The sequence below is a fragment of the Enhydra lutris genome, unplaced genomic scaffold (assembly GCF_002288905.1).
Source record: "Enhydra lutris kenyoni isolate GAN:26980312 unplaced genomic scaffold, ASM228890v2 scaffoldscaffold5, whole genome shotgun sequence".
Classification (NCBI taxonomy): domain Eukaryota; kingdom Metazoa; phylum Chordata; class Mammalia; order Carnivora; family Mustelidae; genus Enhydra; species Enhydra lutris.
Window position 1 is genome coordinate 36,912,234 of NW_019154089.1, and position 21,742 is coordinate 36,933,975.

Genomic DNA, 21,742 nt, shown 5'->3' on the forward strand with positions numbered 1-21,742 from the left:
GGACTGGGATGTCTCCCTGCCCATCTCGGTCACCAAGGGGAAGTGGGGTGAGCCTGGGCTTGTCCTAAAGAGTGAGATGACGCGTGCACTGAGGGTGCTGCCCGGCACCGTGCTCACCAGGGGCGATCAGGGAGCACTCCCTCCTATCCTGACAACTACTTCCGTTAGGAAACCTGGCCGAAGTGGCCCGTCCCAACTTCCCTGAAAGGGCTGTCCTTCAGAGGAGACCCCCCCAGGTAGAAGCCCTAGGTAGCCAAGGTGGTACAGAAGCAGAGCTGCTGGCTATCTTCCAGGAAGGGGCAGGGATGCCGGAGGCGCAGGGGGAGGCAGAAGAGAGCTGTGTGTTCCTGCGGGTAGAGTCTGGGATTCAGAGACCTGAGATCCAACCAGATGACCTCTTCCTCCTTTGACAACCCCCTTTCCCCGACCTTACCCTCTTATCCTCTGCCTGGCTGGGGGCGGGGTGGCGCTGGGGAGGGGGCTGACTCAGGCTCAGCTGCAGGGGCCAGAAGAAGGAGAAGTGGTGAGAAGAAAAACAGCTTTGGCCACAGAAGCCCCTGGAGATGGAAGTTGCTTGGGGGGGGGGGTCCAAGAACCCCCTCCTGGCTTTCTCTCCATGTTTAGGGTAGGGAAGGGACCCACACGCGGGGCTTGAATCCTCTGTGATTCACAAGGTTCCTCCTTTGGTCCCACTTCAGACTCTTCCTCCCAAGCCATGGCATGGATGTTCTTAGGTTTACCTGCAGCCTCCCTCAGAACCCAGAAGTTCTTCCTTGTGTCTAACCACAGTCTCCTCTCCCAAGTTCCAGAAGTTCTTCCCTATGGCTCTCTGGAGTCTTTCTCCTAATCCCGTGCAACTTGTAGCCACAGGCTGCCTCCCTCCCCAACACCCACTCGCACAACCATTAGGTCCCCCAGGCTGGGTGCCCAGAGAAGGAGCCCAGCTGCTAAACACAGCCCAGCTGGTCCCTGTCCCCTAGGACTGACCGGAAAGAGTGGGACTGCTGACCCAAGGCCTCAGTGTTCTCCACCACCCAGGCCCAGCTTCCACTTTCCACCCAAAGTCCATCTTCCATCAGCACTTCTCATGGGCACCCCCTGGAGTGACGCCCCCAAGCAGCTGCCATCCTGGGCAGGAAAGAGCGAGGCAGCTGCTCTCCTCCCTCCCTGCATCTGGCTGTGCCCCCTCCCTCTCCTTTGACAACATAAAGTCCGAAGTATCCCTCACCTGCGTCGCACCCTCAAGGGCTTTTCTCTGCAGTTAGGAGGGAATCCACTCACCTATCCCAGCGCTCAAGACCTTCCTGTCTCTGGAACATCCGCACCTCCTTCAAGCCCTCCACCCCCGGGGGAAACTTCCTTTCCGTCCCTCAGACTTGCCAGGACTCAGCCCACCTGCAGGGCTCTGCATCTGGTCTTCACCGAGCCTGCAAAGAGCTTCCTCCATCAGTCATCTGGCCGCCTTCTCCTCACCTCCTCAGGGGCCTTCCCTGACCTACCTTCAGTTGCACTTGGTGCTCTCTGTCCCACTACCTCGATTTACCATCTTCATGACACTGTCGGAAAATGTCTGACCCATGTGTGTATGTGAGTTGAATGCCTGTCTTAGCCCTTTGCCTGGGGGAAAGGGCTTTACATTTATCTTCTTTAGCTCTGAATCAATAGTGTCTGGCACAAATAGGAATTTGGTGAAATATTTGTCTGAAAATATTATTCAGCCTTAAAAAGGAAAGAAATTCTGACACACGGATGAACCTTGAAGACATTAGGCTGAGGGAAATAAGCCAGTCACAAAAGGACACATACTGCCTGATTGGAATTAAGTGAGGTACCTAGAGTCGTTGGATTCGGGAGACAAGTGGCCAGGGGCTAAGGGGAGGTAGGAAAGGGGAGTCACTTAATGAGGACGGAGTTCCAGTTTTGCAAGACGGAAAGCATTGTGGAGGCTGGTGACACAACCGTGTGAATGAATACTTCTGAATGGTACACTCAGAAATGGTTGAGATGGTCAATTTCCTGTTGTGTGTATCTAACCACAACCTGAAAACAAAACCAGACTGTATTTGGAGTGGAGGATGGACGGATGGAGAGATGGAAATGTCCCCCCTACCGGGTCAGAAATTACCAAGTTATCAGGGCTGGCAGGGTTCTCGGAGGTGATCCTACCACCCCCACCGCCGCCCCCTGTCTTTCAGTACACAGGTAGGGAAACCAAGGCTTGCAAGAGGGACGGTCACATGGTGAGGCCAAGCCAGGCAAGGACAGGCCACCCCGCCTCCTCCCGCACACCTCAGGCCTCCCACACCCCTGCTCTTGGGGGTCAGGGATGAGATACCAGATCTGCCTGCGGGCAGCTGACGTATGCTCCCCCCTCCCCCCGCTTCCCTCTACAGAAGCCCAAGTACCAGGTTCGCTGGAAGATCATCGAGAGCTATGAGGGCAACAGCTACACCTTCATTGACCCCACCCAGCTGCCCTACAACGAGAAGTGGGAGTTTCCCCGAAACAACCTGCGGTTCGGTGAGCCGGGTCCTAGCACACCCCCGCGTCCCCCGTCATGGGGTCGGCATGTGCTGTAGGGAGCCTGTGGGCCCTTAGACAAAGGGCTCTTTGTCACCAGGGACCTAAGGAGACTGTGTGTGTGTGTGTGTGTGTGTGTGTGGCAGGGAAGACTCTCGGAGCCGGCGCCTTTGGGAAGGTGGTGGAGGCCACAGCCTTTGGTCTGGGCACGGAAGATGCTGTCCTGAAGGTGGCCGTGAAGATGCTCAAGTGTGAGTGAGGGGAGGGGGTTTTGGGAACTTCGGGGAAGAGGGAGGAGGAGGTGTCTGCTGGGGGAGGGCCTCCCGGTCATCACAAGAGTCACCACCCACATTTTTGGCCTGGGGTAGGACCTGGGATTGGGGGCAAGGACTCTTGGCTTCTTTTGTGAGCTCCAGCCTCCCCCTGGCTCCTGGGTGTGGAGGGGCTTCTGATGGAGCCCCAGAGAGGCTGGGGCGCACAGAAGCCACCCTGGGCCACGGTCTGGCCACAGCTTGGTTTCCTGCCCCTAGAGAGCAGCTCAGGGATGGGCCATCTCTCCTCTTTCCCTAACTCCTATCTGTGTGTCCGAATTTTTCCTTTTCTCTCATTTGGTCACTGATCACTTTGGGGCACTGGGTGTGCCCTGCTTGCTCTCCTGGGTGTCTCATGTCTGTCTGTGTGGCTATCTATGCCCTGCCCTCTCCCCATCTATGGGACCTGTGGTTCCCTCTTCCAGCCACGGCTCACGCAGACGAGAAGGAGGCCCTCATGTCAGAGCTGAAGATCATGAGTCACCTGGGCCAGCACGAGAACATAGTCAACCTTCTGGGAGCCTGCACTCACGGAGGTGAGGGGTCCTGGCAGGCATTGGGGCCCATGGTCTTAGAGCCTCTTGGGTGTCTGAGGGCCCAGGGCCACCTGACTCCATCTTCTTCCCACCTGCTCTAAGTGATGGCAGGATCTCTACCTCAGCATTCCTCAAATTCCTAGACCAGGTGCCTGGATTGGTCAGAAGCTGCTTATGACTGAGGGACAGTTCTATGAGCTCTGTTCGTTGGTTCTCAAACCTTGGTGGATGTCCAAGTCAGCCAGAGAGGGCTATAAAAGTGCAGTTCTCCGGGTCTTGCTGCCGGGAGTCTGGTTCTGGGGGTCTGGAGAGAAGCTTCCACCCAGAGACACTTGGACACTCATGACAGGGTCCACAGAGGTGCCCCAGGGCCTGTCAGGACTCCCAGTCTGTCCCATTCTCTTCTGTAGCAGCCTTGACCCATATGGAACAGCCACAGATTTCCTTTGAAGTAGGAATTCTTGGGCTGCAGTTTTTTGAGATTCCTCTGCTTTAGACAGACAGGATTACTGAGGCACAGAAAGCAGAAAAAGCTGCTCATAGACAATCAGGATTAGAACTCAGGGCTCCTGAGTCCCATTTCAGAAGGCCATAGCACCCCACCCCATGTGTCTATGGGCTAAGGAGTGCACTTACCCCTCGGTCCTGGATGCTTTAGGCCCTGTTCTGGTCATCACCGAGTACTGTTGCTATGGCGACCTGCTCAACTTCCTGCGAAGGAAGGCCGAAGCCATGCTGGGACCCAGCCTGAGTGTGGGCCAGGACCCCGAGGCAGGCACTGGCTACAAGAACATCCACCTGGAGAAGAAATACGTCCGCAGGTAGGACCCTGGCAAAGGACAGGAAGGAGGCTGGGACTGGAAGGGGCGGGGGCGCTGCGTCTGTCTGTGAAGCTAACTCAGGCTTGGGTGGCCGCGTGACTCTCACATTCCCATCTCTGCCGTGGGGAGTAGTCACCCCAGCTTAGATGGGCCAACTCGGTTTTTCTACTACTTATTCCTATCATCCAACAAATATTTGGGCAATTTGGGCAACTAGGAGTATGGAGGCAAAGATGGGCAGCTCACAGTCTGGTGGAGACAGGCGTTAGTTAACAAAATCATCACTTTAATGTACATAAAAGATCAACCAAGATCCTTTCAGCGCTCTAGCCAGAGATGGGGAGAGCTTGAAGGCAAACTGCCCTGTTTTTCCCACAGGCTCAGGCTGTCAGGGGCTGCACAGCGCCCGGACAGAGTCTGGAGACGGGGATAAAACAGGGTGACTGTGGCCAGGCCCCTGTTCTACTTGGGCCTTGGTTTCCCCGGGGTGAGCCATCGGGGGATTGAACCTCTCAGAGTCTTTCCTACTCTGTCATTCTGTAATGCTGTGATTCCTGGAAGCCACCCTTGAGGCAGATGGACAAAGCCACACAGGGAACCAGAGAGAGGAAGTGGCCAGTTTCGTGTCACACATGAGTCAGGGGCAGAGGCGGAGCCCACACTAGAACTAGGTTCCCTTGACTCCTGGCTCGGTACTCACCTAAGCCTCCTGACTGTTCTGAAGTCTCAGTGCTGGGGCATGTGGGGCCTCAGGGCGAGGCTGCTGAGACAGGATCGGAACAAGAAGGGTGTACACGGGGCCCCTGTCTCAGCTACTGTCAGCTGCCAAGCCTGAGGAGGCAAAAGGGGAAGGAGGCCATTTCATTCCATCTGGTATCCTCAAAAATGAGGGCTGAGCAGGATCTGCTTCCTCTTCTATTCTCTGCCGCCCCTCTGACAGGGCAGCTCACACTGGGCCTCTGCAGGCTGGAACCTCAGGCCAGGCAAATCAAAATGAGAACTGAAGTAAACTATTAACTTCTGATCTTCAAATGTGCAGATGGGGAAAGGCTTCAGTGATGTGACCTCAAGGGCACACGGCATGTGAACCAATCCTGCCAGTTGGTTCCCAGGCTACATTAATGGAAGTAGAGTTTCTAAACCAAGGGAGGGGATGGTTTTTGCCATGGTCAAAGCGTAAGTGGGCCACCTCCTTCTCTTTCTGGGAACACTAGAGTATGGGCATTGTCGAGGTGCACATCTCCATCACAGAGGGGATCGGGGAGGGGGGAGTCCAGAAATCATACCTAGTTGGATTATTAGAAGCAGCAGTGGCTATTCAATGTAGAGAAGTGCTTTCTCCAACCGTAACCCAAAGAGTAAGCTCAAAGGCATCACCTGAGAGCTGTTAGAAATGCAGGAGCTCAGGCCACCAGACCTCCTGCATCAGAATCAGCATTTCAGTAAGACCCCCCCCACCCCAGGTGGATTATGTGCTCTTGAATTAGTTTAAGAAGCGCTCCTCCAGACCAGTGGCCTTCACCCAGGCTGCACACTGGAATCGCCTGGAGAGCTTTCAAAGTGTGACTGACTGGGTTTTGCCCCTAATTTCTGAGGTGGTCTGGGCACAGGGAAAGTTGACAGCTCCCCAGGTGATTGAATGTGAAGCCAGCCATGAGAGCCACTGTCTGGGGAAGGGGACCTAGAGTATGCTCAAATCCCTGCAGGGCTGCTATGGGAAAAGTGAGCCTCATTCTCTGTGGCCCGTGAGGACAGAGCGAGGACCAGCAGGAGGAAAATCTCAGGGGCAAAGTGGCATTAGGAACAGTGAAGAACTTTCTAATAGGCAGAGAGCTGCCCAACGATAGAACAAATTGTGAGCTTCCTCCCTGGATGGCCAAGCAGAGATCAATGATCACACGCACAGAATGTGGCAGGGGATTCCCTGTCAGCAACAGATGTTTGAGTGGACCTTGACATCCCCGTCCTTCCCTGCCGATTGGAGAGGCCATGGGGAGCCAGTGGCCAAGGCCTGAGCTGGGCAGTGTAGCAACAGGTTCTCACCCATCCCCAACCTTTCTCCTGTATAGGGACAGCGGCTTCTCCAGCCAGGGTGTAGATACCTATGTGGAGATGAGGCCTGTCTCTACTTCTTCTTCAAATGACTCCTTCTCTGAACAAGGTAAGGATGTACTGGGATGCAGGTGGGGGAGAGGCAGAGGAGAAGGGTGACTGGGGGATGGGCAGGAAGGGGCAGGGGTGTGGTAGGGCTGCCATGACACTTCTCCCCACACCAGACCTGGACAAGGAGGATGGGCGACCACTGGAGCTGCGGGACCTGCTCCACTTCTCGAGCCAGGTGGCCCAGGGCATGGCCTTCCTTGCTTCCAAGAACGTGAGTTGTAAACTGGGTCTGAGTGTGGTCACCCAGGGTGGCCGGGAGGCAGCTGCCCCCCCCACCCCCGCCCCGCTGTGAGGCTGGATGATTGAGGACAAGGGCAGGAAAGGGGGTATATGACGGAGCCAAGGCGGAGCCAGAGTGCCACACAGCCTCTAGGAGTGCGCGGGAGAAACCCACGGCTGAGCGCTCCTCCACGGCGGGACGGTGGGAGCCACCAGCCTGAGCAGACCCGTTTCCCTGGTATGCAGCAAATGGAGGACCCCATTTCCAAGAACAGGCTTTATTCCTTCAGTTTTGGTCAACAGTGTGAACAAGACAACCATTGTGTCCCTTTGTGAAGGCCCTGGTCTTATGGGGCTGATAAAGGAACCTCCCTGAGTTGTGAGGGGATAAAACGTATGCAACACATTCAACCCACGAAGGTCCCAGTGAGTGGGAGCTGCGACCGTACCCCTTACAGATTTGGGGGTCCAGAGTTTGATCGTTGGCTCTGCCATTTGCTGCGTGACTTTGAGCAACTACGGCAATTCTCTGAGCCTTGGTTTCTGTACCTATAAAAATGGGCAAAATCACAGGGTTGTCTTGAGGGCAAAACAGGGTTGTAAGGTGTGCAGATGCTTTGAGAAGAGCCTGGCATGGCAGGGCCCTGGAGGTGGCAGCTGCCATCATTGGTAACTGGTGGGGGGCGGGTCCAGAGGCTGTTCCCAGCACCAGGGCTCATTGCTTCTTGCCCAAGCAGATTGCCTTGCTGTAAGTCAGCGGCCGCTGCTCAGGGCCAGAGGGCCGCAGTGACAGTGGTTCTTAAACATTGAACTGTCTGACCACATTGAATTTCCTCAGACCTGGGTCTTGGTAGAAGGTGGGGACAGGAGCCAGAGTAGAGAACCAAAACGGCTGCCAATTCCCTCAGTCAGGAGCCCAAGGCCTTCTAGGCCCTGGCTGTTCCCCTGGCACCTCAGGCTCAAGCAGGGGAGGGGCCGAGACTAACCCACAAGTGCTTCCCTTCAGTGCATCCACCGGGACGTGGCAGCCCGAAACGTCTTGCTGACCAGTGGGCGTGTGGCCAAGATTGGGGACTTTGGGCTGGCCAGGGACATCATGAATGACTCCAACTACATTGTCAAGGGCAATGTGAGTGCTGGGGAGGGTGGGCCAGGCTGGGGAGGGGGCAGTGAGCCAGGGTCCGAGGTGACCGGGGTCTGCTGTGCCAGGCCCGCCTGCCCGTGAAGTGGATGGCTCCAGAGAGCATCTTCGACTGTGTCTACACGGTTCAGAGCGACGTCTGGTCCTACGGCATCCTGCTCTGGGAAATCTTCTCGCTCGGTAAGCTGCCGGCCCCGGGCTCAATCGTGTTCGGTTACCACAGTGTCCTATGCATCATGGAGGATGCCAGTCAAGGATCCTTGGTGCCCAGGGCAAAGGCTGGTGAAATGACGGGCAAAGCATCTGACAATGAAGCAGTGCAGCTCCTGCGTGGGCTGGGCCGATGCTCCACTCTGCTGGGCATTCCGTCCGGGCTCTTGCCTCCTCTGCCTGCCCGAGCAGTTGCTGCTTCCTCGAATGGTTTTCCCTCATAACGTGCATATCCCACTTCTGGAGCATTAAGCACAGGGACTTGGGCTAAGCCTTTCATCGAGTTCCTCTGACCTCTTATTCCAAGCCCTGTGCTGGAATTCTCTGTGGGGTCTGGTGAAGCCTGGGTGAAGGCTCCCCAGTTCCACTGAAGCCTATGCCCTTTGTAACTCTTCACAGCCCAGTCTCACCAAGATGCACGTGGGTGTGGGGGCAGGTGAAGGTGAGCACTGAGCATGGTCTCCTACATGATCTTGGCCTTTGCAGGGCTGAACCCCTACCCTGGCATTCTGGTGAACAGCAAGTTCTATAAGCTGGTGAAGGATGGATACCAAATGGCCCAGCCTGCGTTTGCCCCAAAGAACATGTAAGTGAAGGACCCCAGGGAGGAAAGAGGACACCCCAGGCTTTGGCTGAAGGGGATGAAGTGTGTGTGTGAGCCTGATCTCCCTGCCCAGTGTTCCAGGGCCAGGCTTTATCTCCCCCACAGTAGGCTAAACCAAACCCTTTTCCAAGTGAGTTCAGGGTTTCCACTGGTTCCCTAGGTAGCCTAGAGGATGTGCTCCGAGGTCTCTTAACTGGGACTGATCCTAACTCAGATGATAGGTTTTTAAGTCAGACTCTCTTATTATGACCTCGGGGAAGGCTCCCGTCATTTCTTCTGTCCTGGCAATCTGTGGTGCCGACCAGCCAGCCACCACAGCCCCTCCACCAACTCACTGCAACTGGCCCATCACGAGCCGCCTCCCTACCGTCACCTTTGCACAGGCCAGCGGGCCATGAATTCACCCACTGCACCTTTCCCCTGCCACTCTCAGCACAGCCACCCCCCATGCCCCGCACTCACTGCTCGAAGGCTCGCCAGATCCATGGCCCCTGCAGCCCACGTGCCCTATTCACCTCTTGCTACAGCTGGCCACTCACTCATCTCTCAGTCCACCTGGCAAACCTACCTGTAGGCAGCAAAAGTGCCCCTTCTTAGTTCTAGGAGTTGGGGAAAGAGAACATCTCTGAGCTTCTTCTCCTTTCAGTTGTCAAATGGGCAAGATGGAAATACCTTCCAAGGGCTACTGGGGAGATTGAATAAGACAATGCATGTCAAGAACGTAGCACAGTTCTTGCGTCAGGCTTGCTTCTCACTAGGCTTCAGGACCTCTGCTGGGCAAGACTGCAGGGTGTGTGCATGCGCATGCGCACAGGCATGTGGGTCACGGTCCCCAGACCCACAGGCAGCCTCTGTTCGGTCTCAGATACAGCATCATGCAGGCCTGCTGGGCCCTGGAGCCCACCCGCAGACCCACCTTCCAGCAGATCTGCTCCCTCCTCCAGGAGCAGGCCCCAGTGGACAAGAGAGCACCGGTGAGTGGGGCCGACCTCAGGGTGGTGGCTGGCTCCAGCAGGCCAGGCTGGGCCTAATCCAGGACTGACTTCTCCTGGGCTCTCACACCCTCAGGACTACACCAATCTGCCAAGCAGCAGCAGCAGCGGCAGCGGCAGCGGCAGCAGCGGCGGCAGCGGCAGCGGCGGCGGCAGCAGTAGCGAGCCAGAGGAGAGCTCCAGTGAGAACCTGGCCTGCTGTGAGCAGGGGGATATCGCCCAGCCCCTGCTGCAGCCCAACAACTACCAGTTCTGTTGAGGGGATGGCCAGGAAGCACTGCTTTCCCCTTCCTCCAAGCTTCAACTCCACCGTGGATGGGGCACTGCGGGGAGAACATACAGACTCTGCCCTTGGTCATTTCACTCAACAGCCCGGCCCAGCTTTGAAACTCAGGAATGTGAGATCCACAGGAGTGTGGGGAGGACCCCACTTCCAGGGCCTAGGCCATCACTGCCAGTCAGGGGCTAGGGCTGAGCCCCCCGCCCACTGTTCTCAATGCTATGGCCTCGTGTTCGCTATGCCAACTGGTAGAACCCCCAGCTCACTCTCTTAACCTTGTTCCCACTTCTAGGAACCCCTTTTCCTACTCCCCACTATCTCACTGTAAATGGATCCGTGTTGTACCTCCCAACGCTGAAAAGCCCAGGCACCTCAGAGCCGTGGCATGGCTCCTTTCTAAGAAGGAACTATACCTCTTAGTCCCCACCTTCTGGTCCCTATAGCCCCACCCACCCCGGATCTGGTCGCTACAATGAGCCAGGTGGCAGCTAAAGTTCGGGGTTCTGCCCAGTCCCCCATCACTCCGAGCTGGAAGGCTGGGGGCCCGTGTGGCTGGCCACACCAAGCAAGCGGCATGCATGCCACCAAGCTGACTCCCTGTAACTAACAGTCACCCTGCGGGATGTCTCGGTCATTAAACTAACAGCATTAACACAGCTGGCCTCCAGTTCTCTGTGCCACTCGGGGGCCTGCGGATTCCCTGGGACCTCTTCCATCCTCCTTCATGTTAAGTGACCAACTCAACACCTGGGGTGCCACCACGCTGTGCCCCACACAATGAGCATGGAATTGACTCTTGCTTCACCAGATAATTTAATAAATTTTATTCTTGGCGGGGGAAGAAGGAGGGAAAAAAGCCACCTACTCCACTCCTCTCAATAAATTAAGTAACACACGGCCAATTCCCGTGCCCTAAGCAAACCTCAGGCACTTGAGCCAGTCCCGCTGTTTCCTTATGGCCCAGTCTGCTTCCCCTTCACAGAAGGGAGTTTTTCCTACTGCCGCCAGGTTATGTCATGCCAACGGGCCACATCCCCTCTATGGTGAGGGTCCAGAGCCCAGAAAGGATGTACGGTGCAGCAGCAGTGGCCAGGGAAAGGAGGAAGGGGATCCTCTTCCTCAAAGCTCAGGGCAGAGAAGACAGTCCTGGAAGTAAGCTGTGGCTGTTTCTCCCCTCCTCAGCTTCCCCCCAATTTGGGTGCAGGAAGAGTAGGAGGGAAATGCATCCCTCCTCTGGGAAAATCAAGAGCCCAAAGGGACCCCTAGAGCTAATGAGGCCCCCAAGGCCCCAAGTCAAAGGCAACAGGCTAAGGAAGTCGTGTGGCTGCAGGGGCTGGAAAGAGCGAACCCCAGGGGTGGGAAGAGATACCTCTGCAGCCTTCCCCCTCCCCCGTGCTGGATTCCACCTTCGCCTACCCCAGGACCTCCACCCTGACCTGCAGGAGGCCCCAGGGAAGCCACCAGCTACCAGCATTCCTTCAGCCTCCTTTCCCCTCTGTTGAACATACTAAGTCCCCAAGTAAGGAGTGTTCTGGTGCTTCTCCTGACCCTGGGCCCCACCGTGCTCAGGAAATGGAAGCTCTTTGGTCAGTCCCAGCATCAGAGGCCTCCCCAAAGGTGAACGCGCCGGCCGGTCCCCTGGATGGATCTGCCTTGGGCAAGGGCCTCACTATGGCTTGATGGTGAAGTCCCTGTGCAAGAGCCTGGCTCAGACTGTCACTGCAGCCACCTCCTCTTCCTCACCCTCCTCCTCTGCCTCTGTCTTAATCTGAGCTACCCCGAGGCGGTAGAGGGTATCTCGGATGACCACCTCGCCAGGCTGGCAACTCTGTACAATGTCATGGATTTGCCGGTTGACAATCTCACGGCTGGTGAGGAAGTCCATGAGGCGGTTGTAGAGGTAATAGTGGGTGGCATTGTCAAAGGCAATGGGCCGCTGGCGGACACTGTTTGGTTTGCTGTCTGTGATGGAGGCCAGGATGGTTGTGTAGGGCGCCAACTCAGGGCACAGGGCTGAAGAGTGGTGTCCAGTACTGGGGTCACCAGGACTGGGCTGTGTGTCTACATGGACGATGTGACGTGTGGCAGTCTTGGTGACTGGGTGCTGGACAGAGTGCTCAGCCTCCATCATGTCCACTGTGTAATGCTGGTCCAAGAGCTCTGGGCAGGATACGCTCTGGAGGAGAGAGAAGAAACCAATCTGACATGAGGGATGACTAAGGTAAAAGTTGTGGGGTGGGTGAAAGTGAAGGGGGGTTTGTCAGCACCATTTACACCCTCACGTCACCATATATGCTCACACCTCCTGGGGCAAGTCCCTTTCCTCTGTGCTTCCCTCTCCTCATGAAGATGGGGACAGTCACAGGGACCACCTCTCAGAACAGATGCTCGATTACCTGAGCTGCTACTGCTTAGTGCCATGTCTAGATGACTCTGGCTGGGGCTGCAAGGAGTGGGCAGCAGGGCTCTTGCTGAGGCTGTTGCCTTTCGGCAGTGCCAGGCACAAGCTCACACAGCCAGTTGAGTCCCAGTGACTAAGGAAAAGGCTGAGTGGTGACAATAATGTCCCCTTCTTTCTGTTGCCAGTCCTAACATCTCTTCCCAGCAAAGGGCGCGTGGGTCTAGGAAGAATCACTGTCTCGTACAAAGCACCAAAATATACAGTACAAGGGCTCTGCCACTTATCTGCTGTGTGACACTGGCTAAGTCCATCTCCCCTCTCTGGACCATTACCTTTTACTAAATGGAGAGAGTTGGATACGGTGATGTTTTCTAAGTCTCTGTGCCTCTAGGTCACAACAGGTATGCCATGTAGTACATTCATGGGCAGACCCAAGACCTGACTGGTCCGGACCTTTAGTACACCAACGTGTATGAGGTCTCCCAAAGGCAGCAATTTCACAGGCTTATCTGGAAGGCAACCGCAAAATACCTGTTTGGGACACCCTGGGCACTCCTAAGTGACATGCTGGGGCCTCACACACACAGGGTTTGGTGAGTAAAAATCTGTGGAGGAAATGTTGGCTCAGAGCATCAAGACAAAATATTAGTGGAGACAAAGGATGCTGGAGATGGCTCCGAGAAGGCCTTCCCAAACAACCAGGAGGTGAGACATGGGCTGAGGGATTTATTCCAGCTCTTCAGAAGGGAACTCACCACAGGTGGCTCTGTGGGGCTAGAGAAACAGCCCTGGTTCCTCCCCCACATCTGGTTGGTCAGCTCTGGGTAGCAGAGGTCAGCACAAAGGGCCACTGGTGTGGCCATGTCTACCACGTAGACAGGTGGCCAATGGCGAGAAGAGACCAGCAGATCCACATGGTCGCGGGCACTCTCGCCCCGCACAAGATACTTGGAGCCACAGATCACCTGAGCAGGGAGAAGGAAGTCACAGCAGAGGGTGAAGCAGCACACAGAGTTGAGTCTTCTTCCCATAAAGATGAAAAATCAGGTTTCGTGACTAACGCCACAGCCATCCTTCCAGAGCCCATCACGTTCTGCTTCCCATTTCTGTCCCCAAATGAAGTCGCCAGCTCATCCGTGACTTCCTGAGAGAATATGGCTGGGAGTCTTTGACTGAGGCTGAGAGGCCCCCATGAGCATCCACTCCAAACCCCACCCTCCACACTGCCATACCAAGCACCCTCTAGTCCAGGGGCTCCAATTCCCAGCCCCACAGCACTGGCAGCTACAGCTGGTTAGAGACGGAGGTTCCTGGGCCCCACCCCAAACCCAAGGCACTAGCCTCTGGGGGTGGGGCATTCTGAGCAGCTCTATTTTGGGCAGCTCCCCACCAGACCCAGATATGCTGTGCAGGTGGGAACCTCATGGGAACCTCAACGTAGACTAGTAAACACCTGCACTGACAGTGCTCCCAGGCACCACTTTGTGGTTGGGGAGGCAGAGCTCTGTGTATAGTGGGAAATCCTGCATCAGCCGCCTCCTCCCTACCTTCGCCCCCACCAGCCGTAGCTATCACCTCCTAATAATACTGCTCGCCCATCACAGCCTGGAGGCTCTGTAACTCTCACAGCCCCTTGTGGTCAAGTGCTTCTCACAAGAGGGTCCCTAGTCATATGAACACAGTCCACTGAACAGGCTCTGTTCCGCCAGGGCAAAGGCACCCAGTCTGTCCCTCAAATGCAGCTTTGGTTGAAGAAGTTGAGAACTGGATTCTCTTTTGACAGCCTGTTGACACGCCCACTCTCACACCTGAGAGAACTGAAGATTCTGCTAGCAATCCCTCCCCCAGTTAGTACCCGTTCAGGGGGTTATCAACCCCAATATCTTCCTGGGCCTGCTGTGTCATATAGTGCTCAGCCTTCCCAGTGCTATCCCAGTGCCTACCCTGTCCACGCTCCACAGACACGAAGGTGCTCTCCTTAAACCAAAATCAGAACTACGTGCTCCCCAATTCCCACTCAGAACTGTCCAGTAGGCCCCTCAGCACTCTCAGAGGGAAACCTAGACCACTACTGTGGCCTACAAAGTTCTACATGATCTGCTCTCTGGTCCTCTGGAAGGTCCCAACCTTCCTCCTCTGGGCTCACCAGGCTTCCCCACTCAGGACTTAGTGGTCAGTCTTCCCTCTGCTGGAACAGTCTTTCCATAACTCATCACTGGGCTCAGCCTTCCCTAGCTACCCCAGACAGCAGGTCCCTCTCAGTCGCCTTCTATCTCAGGGCTTTGTCTAGTTCCTTTAGAGCTAGCTCCCTAAGCCATGATGACTCTACCTCCCCTCTAACATGAGGTCAACTAAAGAATGAATCTTCACTGCTCACCTCTGTACCCTCAACAGCTGACGCAGGGCCAGGATGTGAAAGGGTGCTTAATATTCATTGGTGATGACCCAGGTTCCCTTCCTAGTCCAAAGGGTGGCACCTGACCCATAAGAAGCTACCCCACAGGCTGCCCAGTGACCCAAGTGCCGGCTCCCACAGAATGAGCTGCATCAACCAGAGTCTCTGTGTGGGCAATCGGACATGGACAAATTCAGCCCAAGCTCCTCCTTACTACCCCCTTACCTGATGGGGGCACACCTTGTAGATTTTACCCCCTGTGAGATGAGATGGGGGCTGTCTAGCTCTGGTTCCATTCTGTACAGATTCATAGAGGGCCAACAAGGAGAAGCAGAGCTGTTCCTGGAGCAGGACAAGATTAAATACAAAGCAGTAAATGCTAAGGGACCAGACCTGGTGTGCAGCACCAAACGCTCACTTCAATACCCAAAGCAAAAGAAGAAACTGTCAAGGCCAGTATGTGCCTTGGCGCCTCACTAGCTTAACATCCTCTAGGTACAGATGGTGATTTTGAGGCCCTGAGAGGACCAGGTAGGTCTCAGGGAGAGGCAGCCAGAGCTATCAAGGTGCTATCTTGAGCCTAGCGGGTCTTCCTACTTCTCACAGGGCAGGGCGCTTCAAAGAGAAGCTAATATTTGAGTCTAAACTTGAAGGAAGCATGAAATTTCAGCAGGACTTTAGTATGAAGTGAATAATGTATGGATAAAACACACTCCCCTCCCCTTCCCCAGATAGAACGATGCTCATTCCCTAAGGGCCTGGAGAAGAGATAAACCACACAGGGCAAAGTGCCTTCCTTACAACATTGTCAGGTCAGTAGTTTGGTTATTTCCAATTTGTGAACCAGGAAAATGAGGCTGAGATGAAAGGCAGCTTAGCAAGGTCATGCCCAGTCAGTGTGGGAGCCAGGACCTGACCCGAGTCTGGACCACAACCTTCGCCAGAGGAACTGACTGGAGGGGAAGGACTCGTATAGCTATGGTGACCTGGCTGTGAACGATCTACGCCCCTGACTGCTAGCACCTTGTGTCCAAAACAGGCACTTGTCACAGGTGGCTCCTCTCCTCGCCCAGAAAGAAGGCCACCAGCCTGCTCCCTAAGTCCCTCTCTGCCCTGCCGCCACCGCCACTCACCTTGGAGTCTTCTGTCCCAAAGGGGATGCCACACTGCGTCAAGAGGTGCCGCAGCTCCTCCTCACCATAGGAGCCAATGTCCTCGAGCTTGCAGGCGCCCTCGTGAAGCAGCCTCACCAGGGCACTGCCATGGCCTGCAAGAGACGACCCTGCTGAGGGGAGGGCACTGCCACCAGACAGTACAACACAGGGAGCCTGTCATGTGTGAGGATGAGGACCCGGGGATGAGGCCCAAGTCCAGGAAGTGGCGCAAGCAGGCTCTACCCCGAGCACTGCCCTAGGGGCTAAGGGCAGCGGACTGAGGCAGATCTAACTTCTGCAGATGTACGAAGTCTCTCAGAACTGGCTTTCTGCCCCTGAATGTCTAGGGGAGAGATCCAGCAGAGTGCCCCTGCAAAGGACCCCAAAATGGGTAAGCTTTTACTCTTTTAAGGTTTTTCAGAACCAAGCTCTCAGAGGCTTTCCACAAGGGCAGCAACATGATGAGCAGGAGGTCTCATTCCAAAAACACTCTCTTTACACTGTGTTCCTGAACCTGCATGAGCACCGGTGAGCTAGGTGGGAGTCTTAACAAAAACCAACTTCTGGGCCTTGAAACAGCAAGTATGAGGTGGGCCCTCAGCATCTGATGTTAAGAAGCACTGTGTGAGAGCCAGTGGACCACAACATATTAAATACTTATAAAGTCACCTCAGTGCGTCGATATCTTACCTCTCCATGAGCCTATTCCCACTCCGCTCTGCCACTGATACTGTCTAGCCATGGAAATGTTCCCGACTCTGGACTGGGCTGTTCCCTGATCCAAGTCAGCCACCAGTGCTCTTACCAGGTACTGGCTGCACATCCAGGTTTTTGTCCTTCTCAGTGTTGACGACCACAGCTCCTCTCATGAGTGGTGGGAAGAAGGGGGCAATAACAGAAGCATCAAACTTGGTGATAGGGATGCTGGCAGGGAAGGCCACCTGCTCAATCACCTCAGTCTCCATCGTGGCCCAAAAGTCCTCCACGTTTACCTCACTAGGGCCCAAGAACTCAGGCCAGGTGAACTAAAAGGTCAGGATAAAAAAAGATCAAAATGTAGGAACCATAGACTACTAGCAACACAAGAGCCCCCCTTCTTGATCCACTCGGGGACAACAAGGTGGGGGTTGGTGTCAGACAGCCATGCACTGCCAGGGCACCCGGCCCCAATTCTGACATCTTAGTACCTACCTGCCTTTGGCCACATTCCCCTCTCCCATACCACAGCTGTCCCCAATACCTGAACAGCCCTTAGTCCCTTCTGCACCTGCCTTTGTTCAAGCTCTTTCCCTGAGCCTCCAGGAAAGGGGAGCTACCATAGCCGAAACCTGTCACGTGTCGGGACGCTGTCTGATTAACTACTGCACAAGTCTGGGGGGCTGTATGAGGCGAGACCACCGCAGTAAGGGGCAGAATAAGAATGGGAACGAAAGTCTAGTTCCAAAGCCCAAGTCGTGTGTCCCCACCACCTATGACGCCAGTGCATGCTGTGAGTACACAGCACGAAACGCCCACCACACTTCACAGCTACTGAGCCCACTCTCTCCCCAAAACAAAGGGACAAGGAATGCCAACTGAGAGTGATGTGCTGTCTTTAGTCTAGAGGGTCCTCCTCTATACAGTCCCTGAGGGGAAAGGCCACCAAACTGTCTCCTCCTGGACAACTGCCAATTTGAGTTTCGTTCAGTAACTTCTTATTTCCTCTCACTGACCTCAGAACACCCTCTACCTGCTTCTCTGCCCATGCACCACACCACTCCGCACACGCACAAGGGAGAAAATGAATTAGATTCGGTCTCTCAGAAGATATACCCAGTATTGTAGAAGAGGAGAGACAGGCACACCAAGAGTGAAGGGACTTCTACTCCATTCTGTGAAAGAGCCTTGATCAGACAAGGCAGATGCCAGGCAGGACTAGGAGATGCGAGCTTTTGCAGGGGGGTGGGCATCTCTTCACTTCTGAAAACCAAATGGTCTCTGCAGCTAGATGTGTTTTTCAGTCAAGCATTGAGCACACTGTAAGAACCCAGCATAGGTAGTAACGTGCTCAACGTGATTCTAGTTGGGCACTGCTAACACTGCCATTAGGGGCGTCTGGGTGGCTCAGTTGGTTAAGCGCCCGCATTCAGCTCAGGTCATGATCCCAGAGTCCTGGGATCAAGTCCTGCACTGGGCTCTCTGCTCAGTGGGGAGTCTGCTTTTCCCTCTCCCTCTGCCTCCCTCTGCCTGCCACTCTGCCTGCTTGTGCTACCCCTCCCTTTGTCAAATAAAGAAATAAAATCTTAACAAAAACAAAAAACAAAAACCACCACCATTAGATTACCATCAGACAAGGAGATCTGAATGAGTATAGAAATAGCCTCTTGGTTAAAATTATTTTTAATTTTTTAATTAAAAATTATTACCGGTCATTTTATCTACAAAGAACATTTAGAAGACTCCAGAAAGCATTATACTTACTTTCATGTATCTTGTTATGCAACATCATCCTTTCAAATGGGATATGTGAGCAAAATGTATACTTTTTTAAAAATTGGGAATAAAAGGAGATATATGTATTAAATCCCTCACAGGATCAGCTGGCCATGCCAAAATGCACCCAAGCTTTTCTCTCAAGGGCCTGTACCACCCCTGGTGGTGAACAGGTGAGCTGCAAGTCCAGTGCCTAAAGGGAGAGTTCATGTTCCAGTCCTCTCTGTCTCTGTGCTGGAGTTCAGGGTTGGAAAGCTCACCCCCACTCCCCAAGTTATTACTAGCATACCCATGAGGCACTCCATAGCTATGCACACACACCACACTTCTCAGCATGATCACGGGAGAGAGTTCAGCAATCTATGTGATTTTTTTTTTTTAAAACACTGTGTACCAGGTCAAGAAAGATTCTTACTCTTCTCAGTTTACTAGGAGTTTTATCATAAATAGGTGTTGAATGATAATGAAACCCTTTTCTACAACTATTAAATAATCATACAGGTTTTCTTCTTTTAAACTGTACAGGAGCAAATTACATTAGAATATTTTCAAGCAATCTTGCTTTCCTGGGTTAAGCCTGTCATTATGGGTTACTTCCTTCACTGTTATAGATGACTGGCTATTATCTTATTCAGCACTGTGGCAACTATAGTCAAGAATACAATTAGCTCCAATTTGTTCTCTTATATTAAATGTCTGGCTTTATTTTCAAGGTTATCTGGCCTTATACAATGAAGTGGGGAAATTTATCTGCTTTTGCCAGTCTTTTATGATCAGGATCATGTATTTCTTGGCTGTTAGAATTAATGTCTAAGGCCATATGAATTTGGTATTATCTTCATGTGAACACTTTTTTAGTTAAGAACCAAGCCACAGATCAGGTGTCTCTTTTCCATAAAACCCACCCTTGGATCTCTAGCTCACTGGGTTTAAGTCCTCACAGTGGCCCACATGCCCCCATGGAGAGCATGGCCACCTGCAGCCTCTTGAACCTCCCAAGTCCTACCACTCCCTCCGCTGCTCCTATGGCTCCAGCTACACTGGCCTTCTTGCTGCTCCTCAACCAAGCACAGTAAGCCCACTTCAGACTCTGTCTTGCTGCTCTCTCTGCCAATATTCCTCCCCTGAAAGCTTTGTGGGCTTCAGATCTCCCCTCAAATGCCACCATATCAGAGGGGCCTCCCTCTGACTATCCTCTAGATAGTCTCTGTCTCTCTGCCACACTGTTCTCTCCTTACCTGCTTTACTCTTACTATGCTACTTTTAATTCTACATACTGCCTATACAATAGACATTAATATAACATATGCAATTATTAATAATGTTTTTTCCTATCTTCTTACACCAGAATTTGAGCCCCATGAACACAGAAACTTTACGGGTTTTTAACTGCCCTGTCTCAAGTGTCTAGAAAATGCACCTGGTTCATATTTAATGAATTCATTGGAAAGTAACAAATGCTTCTATTTCCATCTAGCCTTCCTTAGATGAAAAAGCCACTCATCTCCCCAGGCAGGACTGGAGCCATCTGCTCCCAGGGCAGCTTGCAGGAACGTGGCTGCTGAAGTGTGAGGACAGTTCTAGAGGTGGCCAGGAGGCACTTACTTCCACACTCTTCAGTGCCAACACGTTTTCTTCATTCCTCTGGGCCATTTCCACTTTGGGGGCCACACCACAGATGCCACAGATCATGTCATTGTAGTCTCGGACAGTGAGGCATTCGAAAGCCCAATAGCCATTGCACAGCAGCTCCTGCAGCTGGCTCAGCTCCTCTGAGGTCAGAGTCTTCTCTGCAAGGAGGGCAAGAGCTCTGAGAAGGTCACAAAAAAGACCCTGAGGCCACTGGGGATGAGCCAGTGGCCAACAAGAATAGCAACTCCACAAGATTCCTGCCCAAAGGACACCCGAGAGTACTAACCACCCTAAGGGTCAAGTACCCTGGCCTTCGAAGGTGCAGATGACAACCCCAAAGGGCAATTCCAAACAGAATTATTAAAACCGCCTTGCGCTAGCAAACTACTAGGCACCAGATCATGTGCTGACAGCTTCAAATACATTATTTGATTTAATTCTCACATCTTTATGAAACAGAAGATATACTCATCCTCATTTTACAACTGGAGAAACTGAGATATAGGATAACTGCTCAAAAATCATGCTGCCACTAACTGGCAGAGCCAAGACTCAAACACAGGCCTCTCTAACCCTAGAACTTTGCCCTACTCCATCTGACCTCATAGCAGGCAAGCTGCAAGTGAACTGAAGTTTACAAGGATAGGAAGGGGAAAGCATCAAAAGAAAGAAGGAAAGCAAAGAGAAAAATCATTTCTAATATTAAGGAGGGTGACCTCCACCTTCAGGTCTCAATATGAGCCTCAGGACTGGCAGCAGACCTCCAGAAGCTGTGTACTCAGAACGAGTACAATTAACATGCGGTGAAGCCAACTCTACCGATCATCAAAGGATCAACTTCTAAAGAGTCAGCTTAATCTTCTGCTGAGGGTCCCTGGGTGGATGGAAAGACTCACGCTCTTGGCATTTATAAAATTCAGAAAGAGCAGTGTATCAGGAAGTCAAGAATGTCTCCTTTTCAAACTACCAGATTCTTCTCTCTTTGGAGAAGCAGCGCTGAAAATTCCCAGGAAACTCAGGACTAGTATGGGAAAGGGAGCAAGCCAAGCTGTACCTGTCTGCTCCTGCACCGACTTCAGAACAGCGCTGATGGACACTCTGGGGTCCTCTCCCAGCTTGATCTGGTTCCGGACTGCAAAAAGCAAGTCCAGGCTCACGAGTAGCTTGTTCCCCACATTAAAGAGACCTGCAAAGTTAAAAAGAGGCAACAAATAAACTCACTATAAAACATCCACAATGGCAAAAAATTAGAAACAAACTAAATATCCAGCAATAGGGGAATAATTAAATTAATAATGGTACACTCCTAAAATGGAAAATTATGCCTCATTAAAAAAAGAATAACATAGACTTAAATGCTCTGGCATGGAGTTGTCCATAATACAATGTTAAATGAAAAAAGCAAGCAGTGAAATCCATACAGAAATTTTTTAATTAAAAAAACAAAAACAAAACCCTCCATACCACCCAGCTCAGCCCTCATGACCACCGGACCCCACTCTTCCTCTACTTTTCAACAACTGCACCATGGGTAAAGGCCAGGAGCACCTTCTAGCCCAAGGATATAACAATAGCTATCAATATCTCTAGCCAAATCCGGGGATAGATGACTCAGAAGGATTTAAATGCAGTCAATTTAAGACAAATAGAAGAGAGTGATTTTATATTTGCAGGAAGTATAATGCACAAATTTGCACAAAATCAAGTTCTGGAATATGTGTTTCCATAAAGGAAGAGTACAGAGGAGTGGGGAAGACCTTTCTGAGCATAATACCATATGCTGAAACCATAATGGAAAAGATTTAATCTGATTACATAAAAATTAAAAGAAAAACAAAAGACAATCTCCCCCTGCAAAAAAAAAAAAAAAAAAAAAAAAAAAAAAAAAAAA

At 52.8% G+C, this 21,742-nt stretch overlaps 2 protein-coding genes across 3 annotated transcripts in view; one reads left to right on the forward strand and one right to left on the reverse strand.

Annotated features, from left to right (window-relative positions):
• The window catches only part of LOC111140850 (colony stimulating factor 1 receptor), a 29,476-nt gene extending 19,023 nt beyond the window's left edge, over positions 1–10,453 (forward strand). Inside the window, 11 exon segments of the mRNA XM_022493068.1 lie at positions 2,394–2,520; positions 2,667–2,771; positions 3,257–3,367; positions 4,026–4,188; positions 6,258–6,349; positions 6,465–6,562; positions 7,577–7,699; positions 7,780–7,891; positions 8,408–8,507; positions 9,391–9,499; positions 9,594–10,453. Coding sequence (XP_022348776.1) covers positions 2,394–2,520; positions 2,667–2,771; positions 3,257–3,367; positions 4,026–4,188; positions 6,258–6,349; positions 6,465–6,562; positions 7,577–7,699; positions 7,780–7,891; positions 8,408–8,507; positions 9,391–9,499; positions 9,594–9,776 — 1,323 coding nt within the window. The 3' untranslated portion in view covers positions 9,777–10,453.
• Positions 10,454–10,605: 152 nt separating this feature from the next.
• The window catches only part of LOC111140847 (HMG-box containing 3), a 44,741-nt gene continuing 33,604 nt past the window's right edge, over positions 10,606–21,742 (reverse strand). For both annotated transcript variants that reach the window (XM_022493062.1, XM_022493063.1), the window contains 7 exons: positions 20,906–21,037; positions 19,825–20,009; positions 16,553–16,772; positions 15,727–15,860; positions 14,819–14,935; positions 12,954–13,163; positions 10,606–11,973 (listed from right to left, as the gene is read on the reverse strand). In XM_022493062.1, coding sequence (XP_022348770.1) covers positions 11,506–11,973; positions 12,954–13,163; positions 14,819–14,935; positions 15,727–15,860; positions 16,553–16,772; positions 19,825–20,009; positions 20,906–21,037 — 1,466 coding nt within the window. In that variant the 3' untranslated portion in view covers positions 10,606–11,505. The remainder of the gene's footprint in view (positions 11,974–12,953; positions 13,164–14,818; positions 14,936–15,726; positions 15,861–16,552; positions 16,773–19,824; positions 20,010–20,905; positions 21,038–21,742) is intronic.